At 37.9% G+C, this 17,406-nt stretch overlaps 3 protein-coding genes across 4 annotated transcripts in view; 2 read left to right on the top strand and 1 right to left on the bottom strand.

The window, feature by feature from the left end:
- zgc:158766 (uncharacterized protein LOC100009641 homolog) overlaps window positions 1-8,432 on the top strand; it is a 22,894-nt gene extending 14,462 nt beyond the window's left edge. The window contains exons 14-24 of one of the 2 annotated variants that reach the window (XM_055047837.1): window positions 249-1,123; window positions 1,217-1,466; window positions 2,215-2,304; window positions 2,439-2,663; window positions 2,818-2,988; window positions 3,070-3,247; window positions 4,089-4,205; window positions 4,607-4,888; window positions 5,230-5,462; window positions 6,718-6,780; window positions 8,093-8,432. In XM_055047837.1, the coding sequence (XP_054903812.1) occupies window positions 249-1,123; window positions 1,217-1,466; window positions 2,215-2,304; window positions 2,439-2,663; window positions 2,818-2,988; window positions 3,070-3,247; window positions 4,089-4,205; window positions 4,607-4,888; window positions 5,230-5,462; window positions 6,718-6,762 (2,466 nt within the window). In that variant the 3' untranslated portion in view covers window positions 6,763-6,780; window positions 8,093-8,432. The remainder of the gene's footprint in view (window positions 1-248; window positions 1,124-1,216; window positions 1,467-2,214; window positions 2,305-2,438; window positions 2,664-2,817; window positions 2,989-3,069; window positions 3,248-4,088; window positions 4,206-4,606; window positions 4,889-5,229; window positions 5,463-6,717; window positions 6,781-8,092) is intronic. The other variant, XM_055047838.1, reaches the window with a different exon arrangement.
- si:ch211-269k10.4 (uncharacterized protein LOC100150242 homolog) lies at window positions 8,064-14,652 on the bottom strand. The gene is made up of 6 exons (XM_055047840.1): window positions 14,379-14,652; window positions 12,656-12,849; window positions 9,489-9,608; window positions 9,322-9,378; window positions 9,121-9,228; window positions 8,064-9,014 (listed from the first exon to the last, which is right to left on the bottom strand). The coding sequence occupies exons 2-6, from the start codon at window positions 12,833-12,835 to the stop codon at window positions 8,922-8,924; spliced, it is 558 nt and encodes a 185-aa protein (XP_054903815.1). The 5' UTR covers window positions 12,836-12,849; window positions 14,379-14,652; the 3' UTR covers window positions 8,064-8,921.
- On the top strand, window positions 14,607-17,406 carry LOC129371296 (uncharacterized). Its single transcript, XM_055047839.1, has 7 exons — window positions 14,607-14,816; window positions 14,898-15,063; window positions 15,203-15,295; window positions 15,384-15,440; window positions 15,671-15,772; window positions 15,853-15,981; window positions 16,068-17,406. The coding sequence occupies exons 1-7, from the start codon at window positions 14,785-14,787 to the stop codon at window positions 16,095-16,097; spliced, it is 609 nt and encodes a 202-aa protein (XP_054903814.1). The 5' UTR covers window positions 14,607-14,784; the 3' UTR covers window positions 16,098-17,406.

Genomic DNA, 17,406 nt, shown 5'->3' with positions numbered 1-17,406 from the left:
AAGTGAGATGTTAGTATTTTTTTTTCTAGACATACAATTTTAAGAAAATATATTCATATTTAATTCACTATGCATTGGTGTGAAAAGTATGCAGAATTTTTTCTTGATTTTTCCTTATTTTTTGTCACAGATAGATGTTTCAGATTATCAAATCAATATCAGCCACTAGTAATTTGAATAAACCCAAAATGCAACATTCAGCTTATGCTTTTGGTCTACAAGTGAAATGTTTTCCCTCACATGTTTAGGCACAGCAGTGGATAGAGCACTGTCAGGATTATTTCCACCAGCTGAGTTTGGACGGCCCCGATCAGACATTTTCACCGTCTGTGGTGAAAATCCTGCAGGATTACTGCACGGAAGCATCTAAATTCTCCATGGACAACTTCAGCACTCTCAACAACATGGTGCTCTCGCTGCAGTGCCCCCAGCAGCTGCAGCAGTGGAACTCCATGTGGCACAAATGCCAGCAGACCAAACAGCAGCTGGAAGCGATGTTGGCTCGAGCCTCGATGTCAGACCAGAACCCGAGCAGCACTGTCGGCACGGGCGATTCCTTACCGGCTGCAGAAAGCTGTGTGGCGCCCCCAGAACTTACCGGAGCTAATGGATGTCTGCACTTACCTGGAGCTATTAACTCCCTTACATTTGAGGACAGCAAGAGTCTCTCTGCTGAACCTTTTTCGAGGAGCCCCTGCGGCTCCATCTCATCTCCAACGCACTTCACGTTCGCCGTGGACAGCGAAAACAAGCTGGGGCAGAGCTCATGCACTCTCGATGACACGGACAGCGACTGCACCATCGACTCGACCGTCTCCTGCCACTCTGAGCCAGTGTACTCCAAAGCCACTCGGCTTCGAAAGCATCCGATGAAGAAGATCATGAAGAAGACCATGAGCTACGAGCTGACCCCGAGGGACGGCAGCCACTCAGACGTCAGCCACATTCACGGCTACACGGGGGTCTACATCAAGGGCTTGGAGGTTGCCAACAATGTGTCGGCAGAGAAGAAGCTGCTGAGGCCCGATGTGACCAGTCCCGCTCTGGGACGCAGCCGCAGCATGTCCACACCTTCAAGGACACACGACAGACACGGTGAAGGAGATGGCAAGAAACAGAGCAGGTGACGGTATAACCCAGTTATTCTGGCAATAACTTCACATTAACACAGTAAGTTGCAATATGTGCTTATCATTCACATCTTTGTGTTTCCCAGTAAAGTTCAGCACATCATGGATGAAATGATTTCCACAGAGAGGGAGTACGTTCGCTCTCTCAGCTACATCATTGAGCACTATTTCCCCGAGATGGAGCGTCTTGACTTGCCGCAGGACCTGCGAGGGAAACGCAGCATCATTTTTGGGAACCTGGAAAAACTGTGGGACTTCCACAGCCAGTACTTCCTGAAGGAGCTGGAGGCCAGCGCTCACTCTCCGCTGAGCATCAGCAGCTGTTTCCTGCGACATGTAAGTGGAGGTCTCTGTAAAAGTGCACTGAATGAGAATGAGAAATAAATCAATCATAAATCATCTTGAAATAGATGAAAAATTTTAGAAAATAAACGTATCGACAACTGAAAGCTGAAATCTGTCAAAATACACCAGCATACTATGCTACTAGTGAATAAGCAAAAAGATTAATATATATCACTTATGAATAAGAACATTTTAAAGGAATATGTCATATATAATTGAAAGAGGTTGAAATATAAAAATGTAATTAAATTATATTTTCATTATTTCAGTTTATGTACTTGATTTTTATCTTTCAAATTCATTGAATCTGTATTTCATGTTCTTTGTTAAAAATGATCCTTATTTCATTTTTTATTATCTATTTTTATTTTAATTCCCACATTTTATTTGCATGTTTTTTTTCTGCCCAATTGTTTATCCTTATCTCAGTTTCACATTTTTCCAATATTTTTCAGGTTTTATTTTTTCCATTATTTTTTCTTTCTGTAATTCTTTTACTTTTTAGTTGTAATTAATAATAAAAATGTATAAGTTCTGTGTTTTTATTCTTACTTTTTAACATTCTGCTGAAGGCATCACTGGATTTAAGTACATAATTAGAAATAGTTTCTAATTTCTCTGTAATTCATGTGCCTCCAGGCATACTCTGAGGTCTTGGCCTTTTAATGTGTTTGTCCGCTGTAATGACAGCTTGCTCTGTGATGTAGACGTTGTGGTAACTGACTCCCGTTGGGTGCAGGAGGATCAGTTTGGAATGTACGCTCTGTACAGCAAGAATAAGCCGCAGTCAGACGCTCTGCTCAGCAGCCATGGCCATGAGTTCTTTAAGGTGAGTTTAAAACAGCTCTGGTCACATTTCTCATGGCCCCAGAGTTGAGCCACAGGTCACATCACCATGCCGTAAAGAAACCTGTTGATGAAAAAAAAAAAGTTTAAACTGCCTTCCTCTATCTGTTTGTCTAGAATAAGCAGCTGGAGCTGGGAGACAAGATGGATTTGGCGTCCTATCTGCTGAAGCCCATTCAGAGGATGAGCAAATACGCTCTGCTGCTCAAAGATCTGATAAAGGAGTGCAGCTACTCTCAGGAGCAGGAGCTGAGTGACCTTCGCACCGCTGAGGAGATGGTGAGGTTTCAGCTTCGCCACGGGAACGACCTGCTAGCGATGGATGCAATTCGTGGCTGCGATGTGAGTACCCGGGGAATTAGATCGCATCTCAAAAACTGAGGTGACTCAGGGGTCATCAGAGCTATTTTCTGAAATGGAAGTCATCTTGTTTTCACCCTATGAGGAACTGCATTGTTCCCTGTGACGCATGTGAGCGGCCATGTTTCCTCTCCAGGTGAACCTGAAGGAGCAGGGTCAGCTCCGCTGCCAGGATGAGTTCATCGTTTGGTGTGGACGCAGGAAATACCTTCGCCACGTCTTCTTGTTCGAGGACCTCATCCTCTTCAGCAAGACCAAGAAAATAGAGGGAGGATACGACATTTACATCTACAAGCAGTCCTACAAAGTAAGATTTCAGGGATTGTCAAATGTATTTCTGCTGTTGTTTGCTGACTTGAGTTAAACTTTTCTGTGTCTTCCTGTGCAGACAGCAGAAATAGGTATGACGGAAAATGTTGGTGACAGCGGCCTTCGCTTTGAGATCTGGTTCCGTCGGAGGAAGTCCCAGGACACGTTTATACTCCAGGCCAGCTCGGCTGAGGTCAAGGCAGTGTGGACGGCTATTATTGGGAAGATCCTCTGGAGGCAGGCCCTCAGAAACAGAGGTGGGTTAAAAAGTCAAAAACAAAAAGTGTTTAAAATGTGTCTATACGGCACATAAAATCTGTGACTATTTTTATGCTGATTTACTAGAAACAAATAAAAAATATTGCGAAGTTGTTCACTATGACAAGACAATGTTAGGAGAAGACAGTGGATTTGTTGCCACCTATGACAAAGATGTGAAAAAAGCTTTTTCTGTCCTACCATCACAAACTGAAAACATGTTTTACTGAACTCTTCATGTGCAATATTGTCAAATTCTTTCTGCAACACACCCTCCAATAAGGCTCAGAGTGAAACAACGCATCTCATGTCACTGCTATGCATGGCAGAGGATGTGTCATGCTGCGGATCTAAGCTTTTTCTTACTGTTTTATTTATTATTTCATCCAGACAATAATAAATATGAACAATTCACATAACAACTAAAATAAATGTCGAAAAGGGAACAAAAAAATACAATGTTAAGTGACTTTTAACTGATATATTCCTTATGGATTGCATGACCTCTCGTGACCTCTACCAGAAAAAAAGAAAAATGGGTCTTCATTTGGTTGTTCAGCAGGATGATAATTCAAAACATATCATTGTATTATATTTCTATACTTTATTTTGAACTGGATCCAAGTTATTCTTCCAGTATCAATTTTCTTCCATCTGACATGGATTCATTTCATCCTTTCCTATTTCTTGTGCTAAGATCAATAATAATCTTGGAGCTTATTTTAACTTTCATACAGAAGTCTCAAAAAATAATTTTGAATTCCTGTGACTGTAACCTGATTCTACTCAGGTGAAAATAATAGTACATTTTTGTTTTGTTTGTGTTTTTATTCACTGTAGAGCTGCGTATGAAGGAGATGGTTTCCATGGGCATTGGTAATAAACCTTTCATGGACATTAAGCCCAGTGATGCAGCCATCAGTGATAGAGCCATTGACTACATCATGAAGGGGACAGGTGAGCTGTGCTCTTTTAATCTGATTTTACTCCCTTTTCCTTTGAAGCCTTAAAGGTGCGGTTTAGATTTCTGTAGGTTCTGTAGATGCGGTGTGAGTGGTCAACATTTTATCCACACTATCAGTCTTATTAGACTCATTCAGATATCTTCATTTTCAGCCAGTCAAAGTGAATATGTAAAGAAAATGTGTAAATATGTCAAACAAATCAAACGTTTGAGAATTAATGTTATCAACAGCCAGTTACTCTCTGGCGAGCTACTGGACAAACTTTCTGATCAGACTCTACAGAACCGCTGCATCAAAAATCAGAAAATTTAAACACTTAAAAGTATCTTCAAAAATTACTTTTCAATGCCTTTTCAATTCAGGCGTCGTGTGTGTCCTCTTTTCCACCCACAGAGTGTCGGACGCGGGCGTCCATCGCGGTGTCGTCGTTCGAGCACTGCGCTGCGTTTAAGAGGCCCCACTCCACCATCTCCAACAGCAGCACCTCCTCCTCCAGCAGCCAGTCGTCCTCCTCCCTGCTGGGCTCCCTCAACCTCCATCTGTACTCCTCGCCGTCCCACCCTCACCCACATCTGTACCCCATGGGCAGCGTGGCGTCCTTCGCCCTGTGGCCGTATGACTGCATAGAGGAGGACGAGCTGGAGCAGGACGTCGTGAGCAGCAGGCCCTCCATGAGTCAGTGGCAACTTGATTTGAATGTTTAGATAAAATAGTCCAAAGTCAGATTTTATTACAGTGCTCTTTTTTCATTATCGTTTCCAATTGACTTTTTCTTCTCTCTTTTTTTTTAACTCTCAAAGAATTTTGCTGAAAAATTGACAGTATATAAAAACATAATAATGTTTTTCAGAGTTTTGTTCTCCAAAGTGTCTTCTTTGGTGCTGCCACTAGGAGCCGCCAAAGGCAAACTCATGCTGAAGCTTTAGCGCCACCGCAGTCCGTGTGAAAAATGAAAACTTTTCAAATATTTTATACTTTCATTCTTGAATAATCTACTCTCTGTGTTTCTGTGCCAGTCACTGAAAGCTCAGAGACGTCCTCCTCCCAGTGCAACTCCAGTGACAGCGTAACAGGGTTGAGCAGCCTCACCATCCCTGGACCTCCCAGCGTCATCATGGAGACGTTCAACAACAACAACGAGTCACCTGGTTTCCTCTGCTCCTCCATGCCTCCTCCCTCCATCGCCTCCACGCCGATGTTCCTCAAAGATGAAGACCTCCAGCCGCAGGGCACCAAGTTCATCACAGCAGTAAGTGTCTGACTGATTGTTATTTTAAGGCCTTTTTCTCTGAAATGAGAGTTTGCAAATGCACCACATTTCTCTAGGGATTTTTTTTCCAATGGCGCTCTTTAGTTGGGGGTCATGTCTTCTGACTTGCTCCAGTCCAAAAAACATTTTTGCCCCTGGTGCTACAAAATAAAATTTGTCTAGAGCTGCAAAACCTACATGAAGCTTAGAGGGAAAAATTGCTTACTGAGTTTTAGGAATATCTGATATTTAAAATGTGTCCAATTTTACTTCTCTTTTGGATTTTGAACAAGTGTTACTGAAAGATAATGAAAAGCTTATGTAACATTATTTGCTCATTTTTGGCAAAACTAACACCACAATGTGGAGCCTGAGCAGTCGCAATCTGCTCTGCAAATCTCTGCTGAAGTGGAATACAGTTTGATGAAAGTGTTGATCCAACATTTCGCGTAAATCTTTACAGTAAGAGGAGGATAAATTAGGTAAGTTTGTAAATACATGGGAAATTTTGCCACACATTCATGCTCTTTATTTTTGTACTTTCTGTAGCATTCTATGAAAATTAACAGAATGAAAATACAGAGTTTGCAGAAGAGCAAACAGTTAAATGACACTGCAAGTCATGTCATCGATTTTTGGCCATTTGTGTTTTCTGGAAGAAACTTTGCTTTTAAGAGCCACACAAAAAAAGTCAGAAGAAAGAACAGAGGATAGTTTTTAGTATTTTAACATTTAACAAGCCTAAAGATAACATTGTTTGGATGCAGCCACTGATAACAGCCAGAGTATGACTCAGATTTAAACAGTTTTAAATATGTGACCCCCATAAAAAAGCTTCAATGTTCCTTCTTTTTAACCTGTAACTAAGGTCACACACCGTTATCATATTCAGGCATTTTAAACTGAGGCTTTTACTGATGTTGTTGAATTGTTCCTTTTTTTTTTCAAGGACTGATTGTAGCAAACTACAAAGGACTTTAAAAGCGAGAATTGGATCCAGTTATTGTCGTTTTGACTACTAATACTAATAATAATTGCAATAATAATTATTAATATATAATTATTGTTGTTGTTGTTATTATTATTGTTAATTATTTGACAAGCATATACTCACAGTTTTGGGTTGTTATTAAAAGAACTAGCTCTACTGTAAATACATTTTCCTCCCGGAGGTTCAGATTGGGGCTTCAGATTCTCCTTGAGGCTTTAGATTCTCACACCACTTCTATTTACGCTGCTGTTCTGCTTTTACCAGAGAGCAGCCACTCATGTAGCGGTCGGCCTCTCCACAGTAGTCTGACTGGTGGGGTTTAGCCCTGTAAGTAACCTCAGTCACAGCAGTGGACATTTTTTATTGTTCTCTTTCCAACCACATTAACTCCTGACCTGAATACTAATCTAAGTAAAAGTGTTTTCTTTTTCGTTGCTGTCGATGTTCATGCTGCATGATGGTGTGTACAGATGAATTCAGTAGACTCTGATCCTGTGATCCTGTAAGCTTCTGGCTTTCTGTTGCCTCATTCTTCTGTTTTTCTCTGTGGAGCCAACATCAGGAGGAAAACACAGCCCACGAAAGAAGCTCGTGTTCTGCATGTTGGAACACACGCATGCTGCTGTGCATCTGTGTTTTATGGGCTTGCAGTGCATATAAATGTATTGTTTTTGAATAAAATCATTCAACCTCTTCAACCGACTGCTGTAGGAATGAAAAGAACAATATATGTATTTTTTTTAAAATAGTCAACTTCTCTGTCTTTGCCCTGATTTGAAAACACAAATATCGTTATATTTATTTTTATTTTGTTGTATTAATTCATAATTTCTTCTTACTGTTTAGGCATATATTTATATTATGTTAGGGTGTATATGTATTTTTTTACATTTTTATTTTTTTTACATTTTATTTTCATCCTTGATCTCCTTACAAATAAAAAATATTCCATGCACTTTTTGACATGATTCTTATTTTCAGTTTTAGTTAGTTTTAGAGTATTTTATACAAATTACACACTTATAAACTAAAGGAAAATTCAAATGTGAATGCAAGCAACTAGATCTTTCTAAAATAGTATTTAAATCAAAAGTAAAGAGCAGTAATAAAGAGATTAAGCGGACTGAAGGAGGTTCAAAAGGCAGGAGTTTGTGAGTGAAAATTTGAGAATTCCTGAATGTAGTGAAAACGCTTTGGAGACAAGATAAAACGCCTTACAAGTGCACACCGTTTTCCATTTAAATGAATATAAAGTAAAACACAAATCTATTATTATTCTCCAGAATTGTCTTTAGCTGTTTATTGTTGCACAGTAACACAGAAACTAGTACTTATCTCTATAGGAGAAAGCTTTATGATTATTACTTTCATTAATAATAATGTTATGCAACTAATACTTTTTTATGCACAACCTCAAATGAAGCTTATTATAGCGACACTCACACATCACATTACCTTGACAGGATATTTCCCTTCCAAAATCTCTGCTTTGTCCTTGTTTAGCATGTCCAGCGTTGCATGTTCACTTAAGTTGATGTTTTACTGCTGCGTCGTCTGTATTTTTGATGTATAGTCATTGAAGCTATTAATGTTTCTTATCTGTCTCTCTCTCTCTCTCTCTCTTTTTTTTTTTTTGCAGTTGTGAAGTTTTCAAGTCATACAGCAAATTTCACACAAGAGCAAAAAGAAGATGAAAATAAGAACGACTTGATTTTTGGAGCACTAAGACTTTTATTAAAAAATAGCATTTTATGATAATACTGTAAATCACTTAGACTAACACATGATGTTAAGTTTCTATATGTCCGTGTCATGGTACGTCAAAGGTCTGTACATTTGATTCAATGAGATAGTTATGTGTTTATATTGTAGGATGTATTTTGCAAATAAAGTAGAAGACACTTTCAGACAGTGCCGCATTGTTTTCCCGTGACTTTTGAGTTACACGTTTGTACAGATTAATAAAACGTTTAAAGCTGTTTCCGCGTTTATTCATCCAACACATTAAAGATTGCAGCTGAAGCTTTTTATTTTCATTTTTTTTGGCTAATGAAGACAGAAGTGTGAATATGCCTCAGAGCAAGTGACACAAATATTTCCACTGCTGGAGTGTGAACGCAAAACCACACAGAGCCCTCTGCGTACAGACACAATGCAAAAGGAGACCCGATATTACCGTTACTCAAAAGAGATGCAGAGTTAAAATGTGGTTTATGCTCTCACAGGGAAACTGACGCTTGGTTACCGCTGCTTTTGCGTTTTGCAGTCCATGTCAAAACATAAAACGCAGACCGCAGCCCGGGCTGCGCTGCAGGGGCTTTTGCTCTAGCACTGGCAACAGAGTCAAAGCCACACATGAAAGCATAAAAGGTGTCACTGTCTCGTCTAAAAGCACGCAGTTCCACAGTTCCCTGTGCACAAATAGCTTCACTGAAACACGAATAATTTAAACAATGCAAGCAGTTTGATCATTTAGCATTTTTCTCTTTGATGAACCAGAAGCAGAGGATTGCAGAGAGGAAAACCTCCAGTCCCAACACGCACAGCCCCATCACTTCAATCTGTCACAAACAAAAAACATCATTAATATGCAACACTGTCACAATGGAAATATCCATGAGATTCTGCTGATAAATCTATTGGAATCAGTGTTGGTGTTATTCTCACTCTCAGAAATGGCTCATTTTGTTCATTCCACCGAGCCAGGTCGACACTGATCAGAACTGCACCAATAACGGCTACAACAATGCAGCCGCAGTTAACTGCAATTGACACCTGCGATGACAAAAAGTAATGCATAGTTTTTTGTTGTTTTTTTTTTTTTTTTTAGATAACTACTGTTGCTTAAAAAAGTTGTCAAACTCTCACCATCAGCAACGCTGGATATTTGAACAACAAGTTGGAAACAAGTCCGGCTATTACAAACTGTAGGGAAGGAGAATGTAGACGTAAGACTTTCTTTTATTGCTATATATATATTTATGTATTTATTTATTTTTTTTTATGATTTAGTTCTGGTTGGAACAATGACTTACAAGGGCTCCGGTCAGCTGTGAGACTCTGAAAAGAGAGAAAAGGGAGTGATGCATTTCCTGAGTTGCAGCAAAGAGTATACCCACTGCCACACTGAGGATGCCGCTCATTATCTGCAGAGACTGAGAGGAAAACGTTGAAAGTTAGTGTCAGCTAACACACAAAGCAGTCTTATATGAGGTCAGATTGAAGATAAAGTAGATAACGGCAAGTAATACTATTTATAACATTCTTCAGTGGAAATATGCTCAGCATTTAAGGAACTAGCAGTTTTGAGGCAAGCAGTAGGAGTTGTGTGTTAGATGTACAATAAGAAATGGAAAATAATATTCTCTATTATTTTGCAAGCAAAAAATAACCTTGTGATATTTATGAAGAGGTGATAAGAAAAAAACAACCTGCTGATCAGTGTCTGAGATGTATGTATGTCGCTTCTTTGTACAGTGGTGGGGTAATAAGTTTGCAGAAGTTGCTGGTGAGAAAATGAAGTTGTTCTGGAGCAAGCTGCTCATTAGAATGAAATGCAAAAACCCCGAGAAACAAATGCGATGAACAGAGAAGTATGTATCGATATAAATATGTTTGAAAGCAGAACAAATTATTGAAGGACAAATAAAGAAGTTTATTTCTCACAACCTTTTTTTTGATTCACTAGAAATAAGTCATCAATGATTTAAATACAAATGGAAATTCACATAATGTGCAAAAGTAAAAACTGAAATATGGATTATTTCAACATGTTTCTCAGCTATTGAACAGGTTTGTGTTATAGAATTGGACTACAGCATGATGTTGCTGAGGGGCAATATCATGCTGTTGCCCCACAGCATGATGGGGCAACAGCATGCTGTGGTTTGTAGTAACTTCAAAATAGACTTCTGACGACTTTCTGTCAACAATAGCTGTTCTCTTGTCACTCTCCCGTAATGTCCAGAGGATTTCACACGTATGATCTCTTTCTTTCCAGCTGAAAGAAAGAGATCATTTATCTAAACAGATCTCTGCAGCCCCTCCAGAGTAACTATGGATTCTTGTGGCAGAATAAAATTGAGTGAACTGTACAACACGACAGTTTTCTTTTCTCAAATGCAGTTGTGCGCTTGTGGAGTGCTGGACTAAAAAATGTGTGAAACTTCAGTCTTTGCACATGCATCAGACTCAATATAACTCAACCCAAGAACTTCCTCTTGCTGCTGCTCAGAAGTATAGAAAAACATCTCTGTTTTCGCTCCGCCATGTTATCTCAGCCTAAATCTTGATCTCACTGTTGACTGTCAGATGAACTATTTAACAATGTCTTGGTGCTTCTTCTTCTGAATAGGCACAGAAGATCTGCATTTTAGACTGAAGGCTTCTCCTTCATACCTCCTAACGAGCTCGCCTTCATACCACATCTGAAAATCTCATGAAGTTGTCCTAGAAACCATCTTCTGATATGTAGGACAATTAAGCCTCCAGCTGTTGCTGGTAAGCGATGTATTGGCTGTCAGACTGTGGGTGTTTGTGACACTCATTTGACTGTTGAATTCAATGAACTAAGTTCACCTCACTGGCAGAAGTTCTACATTTTCAAAATGAATTATGCTATATAAACCTTCCCATTTTTCAGGTTATTTTCTAACCTGTTTCTTCCATCTTGCTGACAATTTTGACTAAGATTTCTGTGCTTTTGTAGCTCAAATGTCCGCAGCTATCAATGATCCTCCTGAGTGTATTACAGTATCGTAAAAGTTGCACTTTAGTAAAGTCTTATGGCTTGCGATTTAAAATAAAATTTTGGTCTTTTCACAATTTTGAGGCTTGTTTTGGTGCCGTTTGGTTACGGGTTTTGTTTTTTCTTCTTCCTCTCCTAACCATGCATGATAGAGTGTGACGCTATCGGATATTACATTTAGACTTACTTCTCAGAATCCTGTAAGTCATCTAAAGTTATTTACGTTTTCTTCTCTTTTTTAGACTCTGACAGTCGTAGCTCATCCTCTTTCTTTTTTTATTCAAATTTTTCATAACAACCAATAATGCAATAACAGCCAATAATATAATGGTTGCCAACAAGGTAATAGTAATTTTGAACCAATATCAGTAATGTATCAAGTTATTACATTAAAAAGCTCTGCTAAAGGCTTATGCCATTACTTCAGCTGATAATGTGAGAATAAAATTATTTCTTGCAGTTCATATATAATAATGGGTAAATTATTTTTCATCGTCAACATAAGGATTCAACATGTGTATGCTCACCGTATTATTATGAACTACATATATTACCTTAAGATATGTAGTTATAATAAAGGAACTATATGTAGTTCATAATATATAATATCTGTAGTTCATCATAAGTATTTGTAGTTACATGCTTAACTACAAAAAAATTGTTTAAGTACATATAAGGCTGCGTTATTTCTTCAAATAAAGTATTGGATGGATTTTTGTACAGAAATGTATTCAGAATATTGTGTAATTCGTTAGATATTTTCATGAATAATTCCATACATGGAAGAATAAAATTAAAATAATGAACATAAATTATTTTTAATATGTTGAGACGTTGAGAATAGTGATCATTTGTTTACCAGTAACTGTACCGTTTCTCATGTAATTGCATTTAAAAAAAAAAAAAAAAAAAAAGTTACTGAGGAGTTATTAAGCTATTGGCTTTATTGCATTTAAATTAGCAAAACTATCAAATTGTTAACTATTACTACATTATGTGTTGATACATGATTGCTTATATCAAAAGCCTACTTTTCTTTATATCATTTTCTTATAAAGTTGATCTGTTTTCTCCCACAGAATCGTCGGGAAATGTCTCTTTTCCAGACGGCTCAAAATCCTGCAATGCCCGCGCAGCACTGGATGAAACGCACAGAGGTCCAGCATGAGTCCAGAAAAATTTTCTATTTTTTAAATACTTAGCAGATAACAGGTGGTGCACAATTCACAGGTAAAGCTGGTGAACTTTAGTGTCTATTTAATATATGTAGTTCACGTTAAGGATTTAACTTATTTGTTAAATTCACCTCGTGTGAATGAGGTTGTTGGTACATCATCAAATTTCCAGATTTTGCCAGATTTGATTATGGTCGTATCAGACATTTCTGTGTGATTATAATTTAAAAAGAGAAGACTTTTTTTTTTTTTTTTTTTTACTTATTTTCTACATTCTTACCCCCAACACAGCCGGTTGTTTTTGTAGCAGGTCGTGCAGGTGACCTTTTTCTTCCGGCAGCATCGCCGAAGCCTGGTAATATCGGATCTGACTCGGCAGAGGAGGAGGTTGCCTCCTTCCCATTGGCTGCAATGGCACATCTTCCTCGTGGATGCCCATGTCCACATCAGCAGAGGCCATGGTGCTTCTTTAACCTAAAGAAATAAACCCATAATTATCTATATTAACTGTGCTGTTTTTAAAAGTTGTTTTTATTTTATTTATTTATTCTTTTTTTTTTTTTTTTACTTTTTTGACAGTTGCCAGACAGGAAGGGCAAAGGAGAAGATGTGCAGGATGGCCTAGTCAAAGACTACATACAGCCTTTGTAAATAAATGGGTCCGCTCTACCGCTACGCCATGCGGTGCCTCCAATTTCTCTATTTATGTGCTTCTGTTTCACTTTAGCAGTGTTATCAAAATATGACAATTACAACTTCAAGATGTTGTTAGATTGTCCGGAAAAACTGCAGTTTAAGTACATATAAGGCTGCTCTTTACCGAAGTTAAAGAGTGTAGTCCTTCTAGAATGTAACTTCTGCTTTACCCTTGGGTAAAACAGAACATTAGAAATGTATTTAAATAATCAAACATATTACGACAGATTTAAAAAAAAGTGAAAAATGTGACTAAAAAACACAATTATTTAAAAGGTGGAAATATGCTGCGTCCTGCACAATCTTAACGGTCAACAGACGTGGTGCTGTGGAGGTGCAGGGGCGACCCACGTATTGAGGCCTTAGTCCTCGTGGCGGTGGTAACAGGTTTGCTGCATTTCTTCCCCTCATTCATTACCCTCTTTCCTGTTGAACTACTTTCAAATAGAGGCCACTAGAGCCAACAAACCTTTAAAAAAAATGGAGGAAATCAATGCCCTAGAATCTGTCAGAAGAGTTCAAAACATCTACAGAATCCTCGATGCTTTGAATCCAGAGTGGGGTTTCCACAATCAGTGATGTCGGGGAGAGGCATGTCACCCGCAGCTCTTTTACTCTTTATTAGTCTTCATAGTTTGTTCCTTCTCTATTTGAGGAACCGTATGAAAAATAGCGCACTTTTAATCAATGTTATATAAGAGTTTCACTGTTTGAACTGAAATATTAAAATCAACAAACTTTTCAAACATTTTCTGATTCACACTGTATTGTGCACTCCAGTGTGACAAATTTAAGCAAAAGAAGACTTGACTAATTTATGTATTTCTAGATCATAGAAGGACTGCATATGATTTTAGAAAACAGCAACTGTGAAGAAATGGTGGCCTTCTAGTTCCTGTTATTTAAGGTCGATATAATAAATGCTTTTATATGGTTAATCCTAAGAGAATTTAGTCTTTGCATTCGGAGTTCTTACAAAATTTACAATGGGAAGACATTTATATTATTGTTGCCTTTGGTTATTATGATAATAGAATGCTTAAAATTCACACACTAATTCAGCTCATTTTTGATTAAAAAAACAACTAAAAACTAAAAACTGCAAAACAACTCTTAACCAGAAAAAAGAAGTGTGCTGATGCTACAATATTTTATCACAAAAGTTGCAACATAGCTTCATAATTACACTTGCAAACAAATAACTAAGATACATATCGCATACTCGTAAACTGCTTGTGATATAACATTGTTCAAGAAATCTCAGCCGTTTCATTAGGAGAATAAATTATTTTTAAAGTACAACTTACCGTGTTTCACTCAAGCAGAATCTATTTCTCTCTCTGTCTCAAGCAAGGCGTCACTCTACAGACATTTATTGTATTCACTTCCCTAAAACACACATGAGGTCATTACCTACTTTAACTTCCTCAACCTGACACTCCTCTCTGCAAAATTGCTTAATTTAATCAAACTCTGCACTTTTTTATGTTTCCCTCACTGAAAAAGAAGCACTCTGCAGAAATAAACTCATGCTGCACAAACAGTCTCACCTTTTAAAAGTGCATGTTTTTCTAAGTCTGCTTGGTTGCAAACCTTCATGTGGTTGTGAGAGATGGTGGGGGTGTTGCGTGAAGGTGGGGAGTCAGCGAGAGAAGAGAATTAACATTCGAGGTCATTTCCTCTTCGGACAAGTGAGACACAGCTGCAAGTTTCATGTCTGGATCGAGCAAAGCAACGACGGAAAGGTGAAGCTGGCATCAGTGAAAACTTTAGAAACTGATCACTATCAGCAACATGAGCTGCATTAACTTTTTATGACTTTACAGAACAATGAGGAAGACGTTTATTTGCAACGAGTCAATGATCATCACCATCCCAATCGGAAGCCTGAAGAACATTCAGGAGGGTCAGCTGATGCCGGAGAACTTCCACTGTGTGTTCAGGGACAACTTCAAGGTGTTTGTTGTTCGAGGAAAGCCAAAACCTCTGGGGGTGAGTTTCACTGACTTTTGTGAATGAAACTGCCTATGTAATTTAAATTATAGGCATGTGCTTCTCTCTCAAAAGAATACGCAGATTTCCCTTTGTTCTCTCTACTTATTTATTCGTATTATTATTATCATTTTATTAGGCAGCTCAAGCAATTGCTGGTGTGTTTATTTTCGCTCTTGGGTGGATTCTGCCGTCAATGGGGATCTTCATTTTCACTCTTCCAAGTGTTGTGGTAAAAATATTTGAAATGGACACATATTTAACCATTATATTTAATTGTTATATTTACACCCAATTAATGTGATGTTTTGTTTTGTTAGTTCTTGATCTCTGGCATGGTGACCTTTGCTGCAGGGAAATGTCCAAACATGCATGTGGTAAGTCAGATGAATTACAATGAAAAAACATAAGAGGAGTTTCTCTGAGAAAAGACGAAGAGTGTTTATTTTTGGCACGGCTTCCATGAGAATAATGCATTCATTTCAATTCTATTTATATTATATTTCTAAATGATGTGGTGGTTTAACTTCATATAAAACCTTACAGCCTATGATGCATCTTGTGTTGCGTAATCTGAATGTTAACTCAGCTTTATTCCCCTTTCCAGGCCAAACTGTCATTCTCCCTGAACATCATCTGCTTCTTCTGGTCACTGGTGGCTTTTGGTTTCTCCGTGACCATGTTTAATTCATATTATTTATTTGACCAGGTATAGCACAAAATCAATGTGTTTCATTCTATCAAATGTTGCTCTGGGATTCTAAGTATTTGTTTGTCCACATTATTTAGCATCATTTGAGGATAGCTCATGGAATTAATGGCATCATCGTAACTCTGCTGGTGTTTGAATGCATGATGGCGCTCTTCTTGATCTACTGGCTGAGTAAAGCTGTGTGCAGAGAACATTTCAACACCTTGGTATGTGTGTTATTTCCTTCATTACTTTTTCTGCCACATATATGAAAACATGTGGAGACATTCCTTTGCTTTGTTTTGCTCTGCAGCCCATCATATTGCTGAAGCAGGAGGACTGAGTGATGAACACAGAGCAGAACCAGGAATAAACAACTCCTGTGTACGTTTTTAGTTTGCTGCCTTAAACTTTCTTTTTTTTTTTTTTTTGCTCAAAGGCAAATAACAGGACAGTCTGTTTGAAAGAACATGGAGATAAGGTGTATTCCAATACATCACTGCTAATAATCACAGTACGCTATAGAAAGCGTGCGCCTGTAAAGTTCCTCTTTGTTCGCCATACATGGACTCCTCTTGACGGTCGTGTGTTAGAATAGCTTTTGTTCCGCTGTATCATCTGATGGCGGCACAGCGTCTCTCAAATGACTTTACACTTCCTTTAAGTTGTTTTCAGTTCGTCCGAAAACATAGATTTCTTCTAACAAAGTGTTGACAGAAGCTTCATTTTACATGTGGGTTATTTTGTGTTTTAAAGCTGAAGGTCTTGATATCAGCCCTTTGCAAGTTACAGAATAAACTATGTAGAAGCATATCAGTCCTGTCTAAAGCTTAACATATTCTTACTAATAAATCCCTTAATATTCTATATAACTCTCTGATTTTGACATGTTTAACATATTGTTCAGAGTTTTGGGCGATTAATCACAAGACCTCTTTACAATCACTGAGTGTCCTACAGAAACGAGCCATTACAATCATCCATAATGTTGGTAAATATGAGGACACAAACTCATTATTCTTAAAATCTAAAAGTCTTAAATTTGAAGATGTGGTGGAAGATCTCAAACTATGTTTAAGGCATCAAATAAGCGGCAACATGAGCACATATAGAGCATGTGTTTTGAACAACAAGGAGATGAAACTTAAGGGCTTACTTACGATTCATAGTATATGCACAACAAGAGAGAGCTTTTGTGTTTCAATTCATGGGGTAAAATTATGGAACAAGTTAAATGAGGAGTTAAGGTCAAAATTTACTACAATGTAACAGGAAATATAAGGAGGTCATTTTCACAAGATATAGAAATATGGGTGACAGCAAAATGTATACATGTAAATTGAGGCGAACGCATTTGAGTGAGGGTTTGGATGTATAGATGTATATATTTGAACATGTGTATGTCCAGATAAAATGGAAAATTAATTAACCTGTGTTTATTTTTTTATTTCTTTTACTTGATTTTATAATGAGGGTCCATGTGAAAATATGGTATGAGTTCATGGTGTAAAGAGTTCAAGTTTCATACTTCTTCCTACAACTTTTTTAGCATGTTTTAGATTATTGTGGTGGAAAAATATGTGTTTTGCATTCCTTGTTCTTATGTGCATTTTTATATTTCCATCATGTTGGAAATGAATAATTTTCACCTA

This window comes from Poeciliopsis prolifica, unplaced genomic scaffold (genome assembly GCF_027474105.1).
Source record: "Poeciliopsis prolifica strain line A6 unplaced genomic scaffold, Auburn_PproV2 SCAFFOLD026, whole genome shotgun sequence".
Classification (NCBI taxonomy): Eukaryota; Metazoa; Chordata; class Actinopteri; order Cyprinodontiformes; family Poeciliidae; genus Poeciliopsis; species Poeciliopsis prolifica.
Note: the sequence above shows the minus strand (reverse complement) of the source record. Positions and strands in the feature narration are given on the sequence as shown.